The sequence below is a fragment of the Poromitra crassiceps genome (genome assembly GCF_964638095.1).
Source record: "Poromitra crassiceps genome assembly, chromosome: 15".
In the NCBI taxonomy this organism is placed as follows: Eukaryota; Metazoa; Chordata; class Actinopteri; order Beryciformes; family Melamphaidae; genus Poromitra; species Poromitra crassiceps.
In genome coordinates, this window is record NC_139634.1 from 34,182,433 (window position 1) to 34,199,708 (window position 17,276).

At 43.0% G+C, this 17,276-nt stretch overlaps 1 protein-coding gene across 2 annotated transcripts in view; it reads right to left on the reverse strand.

The window, feature by feature from the left end:
• Positions 1-15,968: 15,968 nt before the first annotated feature.
• fstl5 (follistatin-like 5) overlaps positions 15,969-17,276 on the reverse strand; it is a gene marked incomplete at both ends in the record, with an annotated part of 182,649 nt that continues 181,341 nt past the window's right edge. For both annotated transcript variants that reach the window (XM_083651485.1, XM_083651484.1), the window contains one exon: positions 15,969-16,671. In XM_083651485.1, coding sequence (XP_083507611.1) covers positions 15,969-16,671 — 703 coding nt within the window. The remainder of the gene's footprint in view (positions 16,672-17,276) is intronic.

Below are 17,276 nucleotides of genomic sequence, written 5' to 3' on the forward strand. Positions count from 1 at the left end.
TCTACAACAACCTTTGAGGGGTGGAGATAGCACATTACTCGAATTTGTTGCACGGAAGGACAAGAATGTGACACTGCAAACTTTGCCCTGGACAGAAGCAGCTAGCTACCACTGCGAACATCAAACCTCTCAAAGCATCTGCAGAGGAAACATGCTAACACAAAGCTGGTTGCGAGAGACCCGCAGAGCCAAGCTGAGTCGCTCACCTCGACCCCAAGCAAGCAGCAAAAGCTTGCTTTTCACCAGGTAACATCAAAATCAGAGATGGACAGGCTTGTTGCCTCGTACATGGTAGAGGAAATGTTGCCAGTTTCAACAGTAGAATGAAATCGCCATTTTTCAGAAACATATTGAGCAAAATACAGATTGGCTGGGAATGGACAGCCACCATCAGACAGGAAAAGTTTAGCAACCTACCTTATTATGATAGAGATTTGTGCTAATATAGCGCATTATGTAGGCTAAGGTTTAATGTTGTATTGTTAACTGGCAAATTACGTGGCAAGGCATCTCAGGCGATGTTACGGAGTAACGCAAAAGTAATGTAACGAGTAGTGTAACGAATTACTTTCTCCAGGGAGTAATCAAGTAAAGTAAGGCTGCAGCATTACTTTTTTGAAAGTAATGTGTAATGTGTAATACATTACTTTTTTGAGTAATGGCCCCAACTCTGTAGGCAACTGACATACACAGTGTGCCACCAAGACACTGCCACTGCTGTTGTGTTTCTCCTCTGTTGTTGGACAATTTGGGCAATTAATCACCAGAAATGGCTGTAATATAATTGAGCTTCTAGTTAACTTAGTAAGCTGATCTAAGAGTCTAAGTCCATGTGTGTGATGTTCATGGTTCATACTCACAACTCTTCTCTGGGCACTTTTGTCTTTCCTCTGGCTGTCACCATTCAAAAATGACTGAGGGTCGAACCCACGTCCTCAAGGGTGACTGAGGCCTCAATGATGCACCTGCGCTCTTAATGCATGTTTTCTCAGGGCTTTAAATTACTCTTTCCTCTGGCTGTCAACATTCAAAACTGACTTAGGACTGAACCCACAACCTCAAACATGACTGCGGTCTCAATAATACTAAGTCTGTGCCACCAGGCCAGACTTCTGAAGGTAGGTTTTCTCAGGGCTTTAAATCACTCTTTCCTCTGCTCTGGCTATCGCCATTCAAAACTGACAGAGGCTCGAACCCACGACTTCAAAATTGACTAAGCTTACGGTATGTGCACCTTTTTTGTGGGGGAAAACATACACAAATTATGAATCAAAGTATAGTCTTTATGCATCTTAAAATATGTTTTGAAGGGATCTTTTAAGTTGAATAATATTTGAATTATATGCGTTTATATTCACCTGCACAGAAAATACTTTTTTACTTTTATACTTGAGTACATTTCAGAGCCTGTACTTTTTTACTTTTACTTGAATAATTTAGTTGAATCAGTACTTTTACCAGAATCTTTTTTACACAATTAACTACTTAAGTAAAGAAAGTGTGTACTTTTCCCATATCTGCTGTATGTCTCCTCCATCGGGAATATAACCAATAATCCACCTGTCAGGTAGCGACACAGACAGAGTGAATCATCCTGGAGCTATGAACTGTTAAGAGTTCACCTTCTGAATTATACACACTGTGTTCACACTGACAACAACACAAAGCATAAAGAGTGAGATAGGTTGGAATTGAACGAGTGAGCGGCTGTTATCTGACTGAGCTAGAGTCAGAGACTGATGAGACTTCTACATCAGCTTATTTCTATCAGTGTTCAAACTACTGATGATGATAAAAAAAAGGGCACGACGGGTGCTGCCTGAGGCAGGGATTGAACAAACAACCTTCGAACATCACACATGCACATGTTTATCGGAGTGAGCTACAGCCCACTTCCTCTTGCAACGCTTTCACATTGTAGCTTTAAACCTTGATCTGTGACTGTTGAAGTAGGTCTGACAAGAAGGAGATAAGAGAGGAATATGAGTGTGATTTGAAAAGGAAAGTTGTGCTTCACAGTTAGGAAGTTCTTTACCGGACTTAAGAGCCTGAAAATCTTCAGTAAATATCCTGCAGTCTTCTTTTTTTTAAGATGATTTTTTGTACACAAAAAGAATAATAATAATAATATAATATAGGGATGTATGATTTTGTTTATGAATGATTGGGGGGCAGGACTCGATAAGCCTAGGCTTCTTCCTGCCCCTTTTCAAACAGTTCACCTTTTTTATGTTTGCGTTTACGTATTTTCCTTTTGATGAAGTCTATTAGACTGTTATGTTTACTGTTTTTTCACTTTATGTATTGTTTCAACTGTTTGAAATAAATCGTTTCAATCAATCAATCAATCAATCAATAACTAATGGTCAGGTAATAAGTAGCTAAGTAATGATTCGGTACTCATGCAGTAACAACTCTGGAGCAGCACTTAAGGCGGGAACGATAAAGGTAAGTGGTGTTAAGTAATAATGAATGAGTCACTCTTTGGAGTGAACAGCTTTGATATACCTACAAAATAATCATTAACTAATGATTAACTAATGATTAACTACTCTATATATTCACAAACTCACGTTTAGGCTACTAATCATTAACCATATATTCAGGAATTGACCGACTAATCAGTAACTAATGATTAACTAATATATTCACGAACTGACATTTATTAAACATGAATGATTAACTACTCTACTCATGGAACTGACCAACTAATCAGTAACTAATGATTAACTACTATATTCCCAAGCTGACAAGTAATGATTAACTACTCTACTCAGGAACTTAGATACTAATCATTAACTAATGACTATACTCATTAACTATGATTAACTAGTGATTGACTAATGACAAATTATTCATTAGCTACTCATTAACTAACTATTAGTTAATGATTAGTTTACTAGTAACTACTACATTATTTGTGTACGTTATTGTAGTGTTCCCCAAAATGACGATAAAAAGAAGTAGGATGTCCGCACACTGGAGTAACTCCCAATATTTATTAATTGACTACAAGTCAATTAATACTTAATAAATAGTGGGAGTTACTCCGGTGTGTGGATACCCTACTTCTTTTTAACAATGGAACGTTGGCCATTAAGCATGTGGAGTGTATCACATCATGAGTGGTTGCAAGACCAATGTTAAATTAATTAAATGTGACATACGTGCCTCCCTGAGAGAAAATATGCCAGTTTTCCACTGCTTTGTCCTTGCTGTGACTTGCCATAAGTCAGAAAAATGCCCGTCACACCGACCATCCGTTGATTTGAACGGGAGGGGGGCCATTGTATCCATTCAAATTCTGTGGTCCCGTCCCTCCAAACAGTGATGTCACTTAGTCAGCCATGGGATTCTGGTGTACAGTCACACAGGACAGGAGGAGTGAAATCCAAACCTGTCTCCTGAATAGCAGTGACTGAGTGAGCGCTCTGTCTGTTGAAACCATCTTTAATCCCTTTGCTGTTAAAGCATATATCACACACTGACTGACTAGTGACTGGGCTGGCAAACATGAGTGTGCTGTGTATTTCACTGATGTCGATTTCTGGGGTGTAAAATTCAAAAAATGTCAAAGAATTACCTCCCGCTGCCTTTTGGATCTGCCAATGTACGCGGTTGCCAAGTGTAGCTGTGAAAATTACACAGTCATTTAGTGCTGAGTGAGTGATTCATTCTAAACCCATTGCATTACAAAAATAGCCTACATGGGTGGCACTGGCAATGAAAAAATATGCATTCTTTGTTTTGTTCAACATCATTTCAGCCCAGGCGCTTTTTGCCCAGCAACAGTGATACATTTATCTTGGCTTTCTGCCCAGAAAAGATTGGAGGCCGACAGCATTAGATCATTGCCCTTGAGCAAGGCATTTATATTAATTACCAGCAGCTATACAGCAAAGCTGGTCACTGTCCAACAGGTGTGAATGTGAACAAGGCAGCAAGTATGATTAGTCGAGGGGGACTATCGCCATATTGGTGAACCAGGACTCATTTATCCCCACTATAATGAGATTGGTTAATTTGCACATATAATGATGTTTGCCTCTTGTGACTATTATAAAAACTGCACTGACGAGCTTGTTCTTTCCCATTGTATGGACCTATTGATTCCCTCTCTGGTCTTAGCGACTTTGCACATCTCTGAGATCTGTCTCTATGGTTTCTGATATTGGCGTTCGTTATATATGTTATTTTAAAACCCCTTCTGCAAACTAAATTCCCCCTCTGAGACATTAAAGATTTGAAATGAATAGTCTCACCAAGAAAAAAAAAAAGGACTGACAGTTCAGTGCTAGCTGTGAATTCTGTGAGATGTTTCAAAAACACGGCAGGCGCAAAATAGAAGACAGCCAAAGCTAGACGAAGATGTACAGTAGCTATACTGAAGGCATGGTGCCAGCCGCTGTCACAAAGCAGAGGTGTCCAGTGTGAAATAACACTGTGCTTTTCTTGCCCTTGTCCAACAACAGCAAGAAAATGTGTTTTTGTCACATGGCTACTGTACAGCGGGTCAATCCCACTACTGTATGTAGCAATCACCAAAATATTACCACATGAATTTTGAGACATCGCACTACTACTGTATAATAGGCGAGGGGCTGTGGTGCACGTGGCACACAACTGCCCGTTCGCGCATGCCAGTTGGGCAGGCGACGATAGAAATGAGCGTGTGAAGCGCGCAATATTTCTAGTGAGTAGCCTAGTAAAGAAAACAAAACCATCAGGGAGAAGTTGGCAGCCGCTGCTGGTCTCTTCACTGCATTAGTGCATTTACATTGTCTGGGATTTCGTGGGAAATCTGCTGGATTGCTTTACGGCACAAAACAGGAAAAGGCAGCAGTTCTTCCAGAGCAAACGGAGCTAAAGGTTTCAGATGGTAGGACAGGTGAAGGTCCATGATGAGGGTTGGGGCTTTGGGGCTTTTGGGAAATGTGACAAATACTAGCAGTAACAGCACCACTGGCACGAGATACAGACTGCTAAACGTTTCTCATTTCTTCAGTTATATACCAAGGCTATATTATACCACGGCCAAATGAATTATACCAAGGTATTGTAATTAATTTGACAGACAAATTGATGATTAAAAATGCTATGTAGCAACAAAATCCAGATGATTGTTGGTTACATGTCAAAGTAGATGCTACTGAGCATTACAACCCTAACCCAAAAAGCGAGCAGCAAGTATAATTAACCAGTTAGTTAGTTAGTTAGTTAGTTAGTTAGTTAGTAGTTAGAGTGTAGTTTGTGGCTGCATATAAAGCAACAAATCAAAACTGCAGTGAATCTCCTCATTCGGTTCTGCTCCAGTCGAGAGCGCTGCGTACTGGAGGATTTTCTCCTGGGTGAAACCACGGGACTTCTTCTCGGTGCACTCCAACTTCCCCTCTTAACAGCTGGCTCTTTGGCTAAGCGCCGTCAAGCTGGAGAGAGCTGTGTGATGGTTCCTCCTGGCAGTGATATAGCTGCTCTCCAGAATGGCTTCCCCTGGTGTAGGATGCGTCTCGCTGTATTTGGCAACCCAGGAGACTGGCTTCACATCTGGTCCTCTGCTCGCGCCGCAGCGAGAATGAAATGGTCCTAATGACGACTGGTTGGCCTGCGGGCCGATCTGCCAGGGCCTGGATGTAAAGCTGCCCTCTGCTCGACTGCAGACAGACATCTAATGATGGCAGCCAGCCTTGATTTATTATGGTGAGCACATTACAGGGGTTTCCACCCAGTGCCGGAATGGACATGAGGAAAGCTTGAAACCAGACAGACATTCCCATTGTCTTGCATATATCTCTGCTGGGTATTATGTGTAGATATGGTCAGATAGATAGACAGATAGATAGATAGATAGATAGATAGATAGATAGATAGATAGATAGATAGATAGATAGATAGATAGATAGATAGATAGATAGATAGATAGATAGATAGATAGATAGATGGATAGATAGATGATAGATAGATAGATAGATAGTAGATACTGTAGATAGATAGATAGATAGATAGATAGTAGATACTGTAGATAGATGATAGATAGATAAGATAGATAGTTAGATAGATGGATAGATGATAGATAGATAGATAGATAGTAGATACTGTAGATAGATGATAGATAGATAGATGGATAGATAGATAGATAGATAGATAGATAGATAGATAGATAGATAGATAGATAGATAGATAGATAGATAGATAGATAGATGGATAGATAAAAGAAGTGGGGGGAAGGACAGGTAAACATGGTCAGTCCTAGTTATGGATAAGTTATTGCAGATATGTCCGGCAGTAAAGTCATGGTATAGTGCAATAAATAATATAAAATGTTGGCTATATAAAAGTACTGGGCTTGTGCTCCAGTTCTTGCACCCTGGGGGGTGAGGGGCTACCACAGCCCTGTGAAAGAAGCTGTTTTTCTTCCTGGAATTGGTCCGAGCTGCAGTGTTCCTATATCTCCTTCCAGACAGCAAGAGGTTGAACAGGTGGTGGCGCTGGGATGGATCTTTTATGATGTTGTGAGACTCGCCGGAGGCATCGTGGGCTGTCGATTGAGTCCAGGTCTGGTAGGATGTAGTCTCTTAGAACAGACGAGTTGGCTTCCGCAATTTTCAAATGCTTCCGCCATACCGTCTGTACTTCGTGGGGGAGAATCATGCACCAACCGGAATGGGAAGTAGAAAGGCGGGTCTTCCGCTCATTAGTCCAATCAGAATCCAATATGCCGCATTTTTCGTGGACACACGTGTCGTGATTGGTCGGATTCCGTCGAACTTCTTTCCTGTCTGAAGGTTTTTTCCCAACTTCCTTGTGCATGTTCTGGGGGTGTAACGTACAGACTGTATAGCTGCATTCACCGGATGTAGATGAGACAGTCTGTTTTAAGAGACTAGGTAGGATGGGTCCTGGTGATGTCCTGCGCTGTATAGAGAAATGCTTGGAATCAATGGTGGGAAAACTGCATTGTACTACCACTGTGCTAAATACAGCATAACACATAAACCCATTGCCAAGTTGCGTCTTAAAAGAGAACGTTGCCACATTTCAACCAGCCCAAATCGGGATATAGTGTGAAAAACAACATCAGTTTATTTGATGCTCTGTCTCTGGGGTATGGCTTCAGGATCTGCTCTACTGGTTCGAGGAGCACAGTTCATCTCCATCTACCGACTTTGTGATGATAGAAAGCTATAGTTGAAAAACGTCCAAGTTTTCCTTTAAAGCACTGCTGTGTCACTTTATGATACAATTCTGTGAAACTGTAAACTTCCAGTAATAACCCTAACGTTCCTTTGGCTTAGCTCGACCTTCAGAGGCCTTCGCCCTTCGCTCTGCTGCCTTTCAGAGCACACTAACAGCAAAAGGGCAGTCAAGGTGGATGTTAATCGGAGGCGGTGGCTTCTGTCACGGTCGGCCTGGGCGCTATCACAGTGGGATCAGTGGGGTGTGTCTGGGTGACAGGACTCTGTCATCGCAGCCTGCTCTCCACTGTCCCCCAGCCTCCGCCCCGTGTCCCTGTCATCGCAGCCTGCTCTCCGCTGTCCCCCAGCCTCCGCCCCGTGTCCCTGTCATCGCAGCCTGCTCTCCGCTGTCCCCCAGCCTCCGCCCCGTGTCCCTGTCATCGCTGCCTGCTCTCCGCTGTCCCCCAGCCTCCGCCCCGTGTCCCTGTCATCGCTGCCTGCTCTCCGCTGTCCCCCAGCCTCCGCCCCGTGTCCCTGTCATCGCTGCCTGCTCTCCGCTGTCCCCCAGCCTCCGCCCTGTGTCCCTGTCATCGCTGCCTGCTCTCCGCTGTCCCCCAGCCTCCGCCCCGTGTCCCTGTCATCGCTGCCTGCTCTCCGCTGTCCCCCAGCCTCCGCCCCGTGTCCCTGTCATCGCTGCCTGCTCTCCGCTGTCCCCCAGCCTCCGCCCCGTGTCCCTGTCATCGCTGCCTGCTCTCCGCTGTCCCCCAGCCTCCGCGTCACGGCTCAGCATGACAATGGGACAAGGTGGACCAGGCATTCTGCTGTCAGCAGCTTGTCACGCAGAGCGCAGGCTGCTGCTGCTGCTGCTCCCAGATGTCCCCACGTCTACATGAGAAGATGAGCATCCAGTTTGAAGAAGAAACAAATCATCATCTTAAGTCCATCATCCAGTATGTCTAGACCAGGGGGTGCCCAACGTTTTTACACTCAAGATCTGCTTTAAGAATTTTCAACAGCACAAGATCTACCTGTCCGTCCAACCCCCCACCCCACCCGCACCCCAAATAAACGCACGCAGAGCCATTCGCTGAAAGGTTGGCCGGAGTGCTGCATCTGTTTGGACTGTTGGTCGTGCACGTCCTATCCACATCGCTATGCATTACGCTCCAAAGAGACACAGGAAAAGTATGTCAGGCCCTGCAGCCATCATGCGCACGCCAATGCGTAGTTAAAAGCAAGTTTCTGCACCACGTTTTGACATGCAGGCAGTAGCCTATGTGACAACAAAATAAACATGCATGAAGGCGAGACACTGACGCTACAAAGTTAGACTCGTTATCCAAAAATGATTTGGGGATCTACCAGTAAGCAACCTGATATCTACCAGTAGATCCTGATCTACTGGTTGGGCACCACTGGACGACAACAACAACAACAACAACAACAACAACAACAATAATAATAATAATAATAATAATAATAATAATAGATTACTACATTTATATAGAGCTTTTCTAAGTACTAAAAGCACTTCCCATTCCGGAAGGGGGGTGGGGGGTGGGGGGTGGTAGTCATGTCACGCACCATCCCCCCGATGTGTAGGACAAAACACTGCAAAAGTGTAAACTTGCGGTAATTTCCCCAAAGTTCGCCTGGCTTGGCTCGACCTGCGTGATGCACGGCCACACATCAGCTGTCTCAGTGGAGCGCTAGGAGACTGAAAGAGCCAATTAGGTAAGGTGGGAGGAAGGAGCGCCTGTTTGGGGAATGCTGCCAGGCCACCGGGGTTACAACCTTACTGTTGCGATGAGTGCCGATCAGAAGTGAACTCACCATGGTGTGTGATCCCAGACTCCCCGCAGGACGGCTGCATACCGGCTAGATGAACAAACGGCCTCAAACTCCACGACCCCGAGAGGGCGAGATGGAAGGAGAGACGGAGGGAGACTATTTCCACTCTGTCAGTTGTTTTGCTTTGTTTTTCTTTTTGAAATGGAACAAACCTGTTACAGAACAGTACAGTTATGACTCAGACAGAGTTCATGCAGCGGAGCAAAATGTAGATAGGCTTAGTCCAAGTTGCATGTTTGTCAGTCCAATTTACACCCTGATATATCTGTATGCCCACTGCACTGCCTTGGAAAGTCATGTTTGTGGTTTCGGATAGAAAATCCATGTTTTATCTCCTAGCATCTGCATAAGGAGGTACATCTCTTATTCTCGATGCAGAGAGAGAGAGAGAGAGAGACAGACAGAGAGAGCAGGCGAGGGACCTACGGCTGGCACAAAGTGCAGCTCTGGCGGTGGCCTCAATCAGTCATCAGGTGCCTTGGTACGGGTGGAGGAGAGAGGCTGTACGGTTGGCAGACCCTAGCAACATGATTAAGGAGCCACCAACATGATTACGGTACTCGCCTTATGAATGGAGAGAGGGAGGCTGGTACTAAATTCTCCTCCAGGAGATGGAGGCGAGACAGCAGAGTCCGGGGAAGGAAGGGGGGGGGGGGGTCCGGGAAAGGGGGGGAGTCCGCACCGCTCCCATGTGACCGAGGGAAGATAAAGGACTGACAATAGATAATTAAGGAACTGCCAGGACCTCTTCTCTATTCACACGGCTGTTTTATTAAAGGGAATTCATTCAGGAAGAATATTAATATCAACGACCAGCCTGTGTGACTCAGAGATGGATGTAAATTGGGAGCAGTGCGGAGAAGAATGCATTAGGGAGCAGTTATCAGCAGCACAGTGGGGCACATGGTGATCAGGAGAGTTGGGTGCAGACTTTGATGAGGCTGGCTGGAGTTTCGGCACGGTTCATCGGATGAGATCAACTCAACAGAGTTGCAGTACAAAACTCCACTCAAAAGCTTTGGGCCATAATTATTAAAAGGATGTATCTTTACATGGCCGTGTATGTGTCAAGTGCGTTTCACGATCCAAATCTGTTTAAAACCCACACTGTATACTTTCAAAGAATCCCATTAACATTTATTTATTTAATTTGGAAAATCAATTGCAAATAAAATGGCTTTTACGCCACTACATTGTTATTAAATAATGATGCCAACCGTATCATCCCAGAGGTAGTTTCCTACCTTAGGAAGATACTGACACCGTTTCGTTCATTTTTGATTTTATGGTAATTTGTACTGAACTAATCAAATCAGGCTCCTGGGCAGAACCATTTGTCGCACAAATGCATATAGCCCCTTTTCCCTCTCATTCTCAAGTGAGTCTTGCATCACATATTGATGTCGCATAAATGTTTCAATAGTTCCCGCATATGAAAAATGATCCTCTGTCAACCTTGTGCGGTGAATACACACAGAATTAGAATGTAGAGAATGTAGAGTGAGATGTGCATTGTTGCTTTATGTGAGGTCCTGCTCTGTATACTGTGAAACGTGTCAATGTCACCAAGAACAAAGTGAGTCAAGGTCTTTTACAACACAATAGAGCAACCTTGACATCTTGACAAACGAGGACCACTTTTATGTTTAAAAAACACATTTCCGCTTCAAAAGTCATAAAAGTGGTCGTTTGTGAAGATTATCTTGCTGAACACAAACTTCGCTGTTTCATAAATTTTTCTTAACCACAGATAATTATTTCATGCATTTAACCGAAATCCCCATACTAAAATCCCATTGCCGTTTCCCCCTACAAAGTACAAACCGGAAGTCCTGCTTCCGGACTCGTTCCTGCGGTACCCTATTGATGAGTAATTACTACCCACAGAGCAAATTAAGAGTAATAATAATAATAATAAACTTTATTTATATAGCACAATTCAAACATAAGATGCCATTCAAAGTGCTTTACAGAAAGATAAAACAGTTGGATAAAGATAAAACAGTAAAGTAAACAGTTAAAAAAAATTAGAACAAATGGGGCCCAGGATAGATATAATAAAACAAGATACAGATTAAAATAAAAAGAAGATAAATGTTAAGAAAATGCCCTTGTAAAAAGATAGCTCTTAAGATTTTTCTTAAAAGCATTAGTGGAAGAGGAGTTCTGCAACTCTAGGGGAAGGGTATTCCACAGTTTAGGGGCATAAGAGCTAAAAGCGGCCTCTCCGTATCTTTTTGTTCTAGACCGCGGAATGTGAAGTTGTGATAACTCTGAGGACCTAAGGGCTCTGAGAGGAGCGTAAACTGGTAAAAGGTCATTAAGATACGGGGGGGCAAGTCCATGTAAAACTTTAAAAACCACTAAGAGCACCTTAAAATCGATTCTAAAATCAACCGGTAGCCAGTGGAGAGACTTTAAAACAGGAGTTATGTGGTCAAATTTCTTAGTGTTTGTCAGCACTCTGGCAGCTGCATTTTGAACCAGTTTCAGCTTATTAATGACTTTTTTTGAAACACCGGTGAGAAGTCCATTGCAGTAGTCTAGACGACTAGAAACAAATGCATGAATTAGTCTCTCGGCATCTTCATGAGAGAGGAAAGGTTTGACTTTGGCAATGTTCTTAAGGTGGTAGAAAGCAGTTTTTGTTACATTTCGAATATGGGCATCAAAGTTTAATTCTGTGTCAAATATGACACCCAGGTTCCTGGCCTGGGAGGTGACATGAAGCCCTCTGCTTTTTAAGTGGGTAACAATGGTTTCCCTTTTTTTTTTGTCACCAATTACCAGGATTTCAGTCTTGTCCTGATTGAGTTGCAGTAGACATTAGACAGTAATGCAGTAGACAATATACTGAGTCTCATACAACTCAAATGTCATGCTGTATATACATAAGCTCAGAATGTGAGCTCCAAGGGTTGTTCCGATGGAAGGACCTCTCAATATGGATTTGAAAGATAACCATATAGCCATAATGATTTGGTGGCTCTTTTATCCAAAGCAGCCTGGAGTGGATGTATTTTAAGCATGAATGGGCCCAGTGGGGGGAAACCCACAAACCCTGACGGTGTTATGCGCAAAACTACTGTATACTGTACAAACTTGAATGGAGCTGCAAGGTATGTCACCAGTAGCTTCTTCTGCAAGGTATGTCACCAGTAACTTATTCTGCAAGGTACGTCACCAGTAGCTTATTCTGCAAGGTACGTCACCAGTAACCTCTTCTGCAAGGTATGTCACCAGTAACTTCTTCTGCAAGGTATGTCACCAGTAACTTCTTCTGCAAGGTATGTCACCAGTAACTTCTTCTGCAAGGTATGTCACCAGTAGCTTCTTCTGCAAGGTATGTCACCAGTAACTTCTTCTGCAAGGTATGTCACCAGTAACTTCTTCTGCAAGGTATGTCACCAGTAACTTCTTCTGCAAGGTATGTCACCAGTAACTTATTCTGCAAGGTACGTCACCAGTAACTTATTCTGCAAGGTATGTCACCAGTAACTTATTCTGCAAGGTATGTCACCAGTAACTTATTCTGCAAGGTACGTCACCAGTAGCTTCTTCTGCAAGGTATGTCACCAGTAACTTATTCTGCAAGGTATGTCACCAGTAACTTATTCTGCAAGGTATGTCACCAGTAACTTATTCTGCAAGGTACGTCACCAGTAGCTTCTTTCTCTCCCCCCCCCTCCCCAGGGTGGATTTTTCATTTTCCTTAAATCTGTTTCACTAGCCTCCAGGCAATCACAGGCTGAACCAAACCGTTTGAAGGTCACTTTTATCCCACATGATGATCATGTAAGACATCATGTAAGACACGTTCAGAGCATCAAAAACTCTCAATCAGCCTTCATGGGCAGGATTGGTGCTTCTCCCTTCAGACCGTACGTACGTTCAGCCATCTCTGTGTTCAGGCACCCACTACTAAATCAAACAGATTGAAATTCTGTGCCATAAGTCTACTCAATTAGACACTTCAAACCATGCTTCCACTCCCCTACCTTCCTGGTCATCCAATCTACTTCTTTTTCTGTAGAATTCATTAATTTACTGTCTTTCTTTAATCTCTTTAGAGTTTCCGTAGTTTATTTCTTTGTTATCTGTGGCAGGGGTTTTCAAAATCGGAGACTGTGGGCCTCCCCCAAGACAAAGCCTGTAAAAAGGAGCATCCCTCGCTCGATTCCTAGATGCCTATAGGATCATGATATGTTGTTTCATCCCATAGATACTCAGCAATTGAGCCAAGACAGCCTGATATTGCTGTTTGACATACTTAGTTGAGACTACACCAAATACATAGAAAAGTCTCTTTCTGATGGCATTTCTTAGTTCCTGAATCTGGGACAGTGGGAAAAACTGACACATTTCCCCCAAACTACTGTATCTCTGAACTATCGCTTTAACCAAATCACACACATTTAGGCTATTCTATGTGATCTCCTTTTAATAACTAATCTAATAGTAATGCCCTGAAACTGCTTGGAGTCCCCCCATGGGGATGAGGCCCGCCTCCCACTTTGAAAATCTCTGATCTATGGCAATAAATTGTGGTGTATGCCTCACTGCAAGCTGGATTGACCAAAAGGTTGAATTTGTTGCACCTCTAAACATGAACCTTGTCAACAGCCTGCTTAATCTCAGTTCATATTTCTCAATGTAGAAGCAACAGGGTATACGAATAAGGAAAGGAACAGAAGAGGCGTATTTTAATGGTATAGTTTTTTTTAATTGTTGGTTAAAATGACACGCGTGTTTTCTCTACATAAATAACGATCACATGAATGAACATACAAGACATGGCTACTGTATATATGGAGGTGAAAGCGGTGCAGGTGGTCACAACAATGCGCTGGGCACAAGATGTTGGAAAATGACAGTTGTTTTCATTTCTTAAAAAGGAGTGTGCTGATTAGTCGCTCGGAAAGTGAACGGAACCCTTGAAGATCTGTACATGAATGGAACTTACTATGGCAATTATGGACTCGCACAGGTAGCCGCCATGTGCAAAACACAATAGAGAAAAGGACGACGGTGGGTTTTAAAGGTTGGGCCAACAACATGTGATAGAGGGAACAAAGAAACTAAACGAAACCAAAATATACAAAGAAGTAAAAGAGAATAAATAACAGGATAGCTGTATATAACCTGTATACATCAAAACGCCATACTAAATTTGAGCTCAACTGAAATAGAGAGGCAAAGTGACCGCTTACTTCCTGCTTCAGCACTGTACCAGAGATTTTCATCCGCCATTTATTTTCCCATAGACATTTCGCAAAATGCTTATAAAAATAGTTTTACTTCGTCAAGCCAAACGGTTCAGCTATATTTAGAATTGGGAGAGACCAAAGAACATTTCACTCGGACCAAAACTTAAAACAACTACATCGAAAGAATATTTTCTTTAAATCCGCAATTCTTTTATGTTTTGGTCCGATTGAAATGTTCTGTGGTATCTCCTGTTTCTAAATATATCTGAATTGTTTGGTTTGAACAAGTAAAACTATTTTTTATAAGCATTTTACTAAATGTCTATGGGAAAATAAATGGCGGATGAAAATATCTGGTAGAGTGCTGAAGCAGGAAGTAGGCGGTCACTTCACAATAAGGCCTCTCTATAGTCTATACAATTCCTCATTGTGTTTGTCAGAGTGCTAGGGTGAAAATGCATAGAATGTGTGCCGCTAGGAAACAGTTTAATGTGCTTGCCAGCTATCATGTATGACAGATCCTTCCTCCAGCTGTGTATCGACTGTATAGTCGCATTCAAAAAGAACTGCGAGTGCTTCATATATTCAAATCTGATCTTCAAAGACCCTCTACACACTACAACTACCCCAACTACCCCACTGAGCTAGCTCGCCATTACTCCTCATTAAAACACCCATTAGAAACACACTGTCAAACAGAGCATACAATGCATGTTTTCCATAGTACATTCTATTGTATTCTACAATGTTTTTTTGGTCCAGGGATATTGGAATTATGATGGCATTTTCTTCACACACGTGTGCCCTATTGACTCCTTTCTAGGGGACGTTTCAATAGTTTTCATTTCACAATGCAGTGTACTGTATAAAGCTTGCACAATTTAACTAACATTGTCATTAACTTCCATTATTTTGGACTAAAAGAAAAAAAAAATCACATTCAAAACCTTCCAGCATCGGTTATATTTTCAGATCAAAGGTTGCCGAGTGCACAACCGTAATAAACCACTCAATCTCTCCGTCTCCACTTCAAAAGGGATGGGATCACAGCGAGGGCTCATTTTAATTAGACGTAGACGGCTCAGCGTCGGACAGACAGACAGACGAGAGACGTGGATTTGTGAGGAGCCTCTCTCACCACAAATGCAGGGTCAAAGGAAGAGGTGCATAATCTGCAGTCACACCGGGAATAATTACGCTAATTCCTCGGATAGGGGGGCGAGTTTTCCTTGAAGGCACAGGAAAAAAGTTGGGAATGGGGAAACTTAACCAACGAGGGATAATCAAGACAAACGTATATATTTTTTTTGCCAATTCAATGCTGTAATAATTAATTGTTTTCAGAGATTATCTACAGTAGACCCAAACACTAAATGCAGAAAATTTGTGATTAACAATGCACAAAGTTGCACCTATTTACGGTTTCACATTTTAATAATATGAATTTTGCGACACATCATATGCCCTATAAAATCATACCGGCAAGGAACTTCAGGTTGACTACAAGTCAAACGACCCAGTGGAAAAGCAAACTTTGACTAGACTTGAAGACAATGCCAATAAATTACTCCATCTCTCTCTCTCTCTCATTTTCTTTTGGATGACGGCCCAATGGTCAATTTGGTTTTTGAATCAGTGATATTTTCTGTCACGCCCCCACAAAATTAAAAATCTGCAACGAAATTCAGTGCAACAGTACCCTTTAAGAAAAAACGATCATTGGGTCACGACGTACGACCTAGGATTCCCCGACCCACACCACGACATTGCCTTCGAGGACGTCGGTGATCTCACAGTTGAGCTTGTTGAGGCGTCCGTCCAGGATGAAGAGGGCCTCTCTGGACGGGGTCATGAGGTACTGTCCGAACAGTCCGCTGCCGGCCATCACCCGGTTCCTCCTGCTCCACGGCCACTCCAACGACTTGCTGGCCTCTTTCAAGCTCTTGATCATCTTGACGTTGCCGCTGCTCAGCTCCACGAACAGGGCGTCGGTTTGGCGGCTGGAGCTTCCGAACACGTTGTACTGATGGACCTCCGTGAAGGAGCGCTGGAAGGCCAGATCCGAGAGGTGCAGGTTGGTGTGGATGTCGAACGGCGCCTGGATCTCCCCCCGCGCCGAGATCTTCTGGATCCTCATTAGACCGTCGCCGTCATCCACGGTGACCAGGTAGTGGCCGTCCGGAGACACGTAGGGCGTGCCGGTGACGTCGCCGTTTTGGCCGATCACAGCATCCGTCACGCTGTCCAGGATGAGCTGGGGCTGGGTGGCACCGGTGGAGTCAGGCCTGCAGTTGACAAAGTAGTAGCCGCCAAGGTGGGTGTAGGCCACGGACTTGGGGATACAGTTATACTCCCGCAAACTGATGTTCTTCACGTACGATGTGGTCTCCAGGTCAATTTTATGGAGAAAAGGTTCATTTCGATGGAAGATGAGGCCAAATCTGTGGGCGATAAAAAGAGACGCACAATAAGTAAAAATTATAATTTATAATCATGCACTTTCCATTCATAGGAATATTAAATTGAATGGCATTTGAGGCATTAATTTCATAAACTGTCAAAATTATAAGCTGCCAATGTGCAAGTGTCAGAGCAACAGCGACCTCTGACCTGATAGTAGATACCAGCTATTAAGAGCGTCTGCACCAGCTCCCCAGCTCCTTAGGCTGATTAAGAAGGAGCAAGGAGTAAATTTCATAAATATTAAGTCTTTTATCACTGAGATTAAATGAATCACAATCTGAATCATCTTTATTGGCCAAGTATGTGCACATACAAGGAAATTGGCTCTCACACAAAAAAACAGTGAATGGTCAGTCTAAAACAGGCAAGAATAACAAACAAAGGATAGTTAAACATTTACATGAACTACTATTATATAATTCAATAATAATGAGTGTATGAAAAAGCATCTATTTTGAATATGTGTATGAAAGGACAGCATGTACCAGTATACAGTATATGAATGAAAAAATGCATAAATGAACTAGCTACCTATAAATAAGCTGTACACATGTGTAAACAATCCGGTATCAGGTATTGCAGT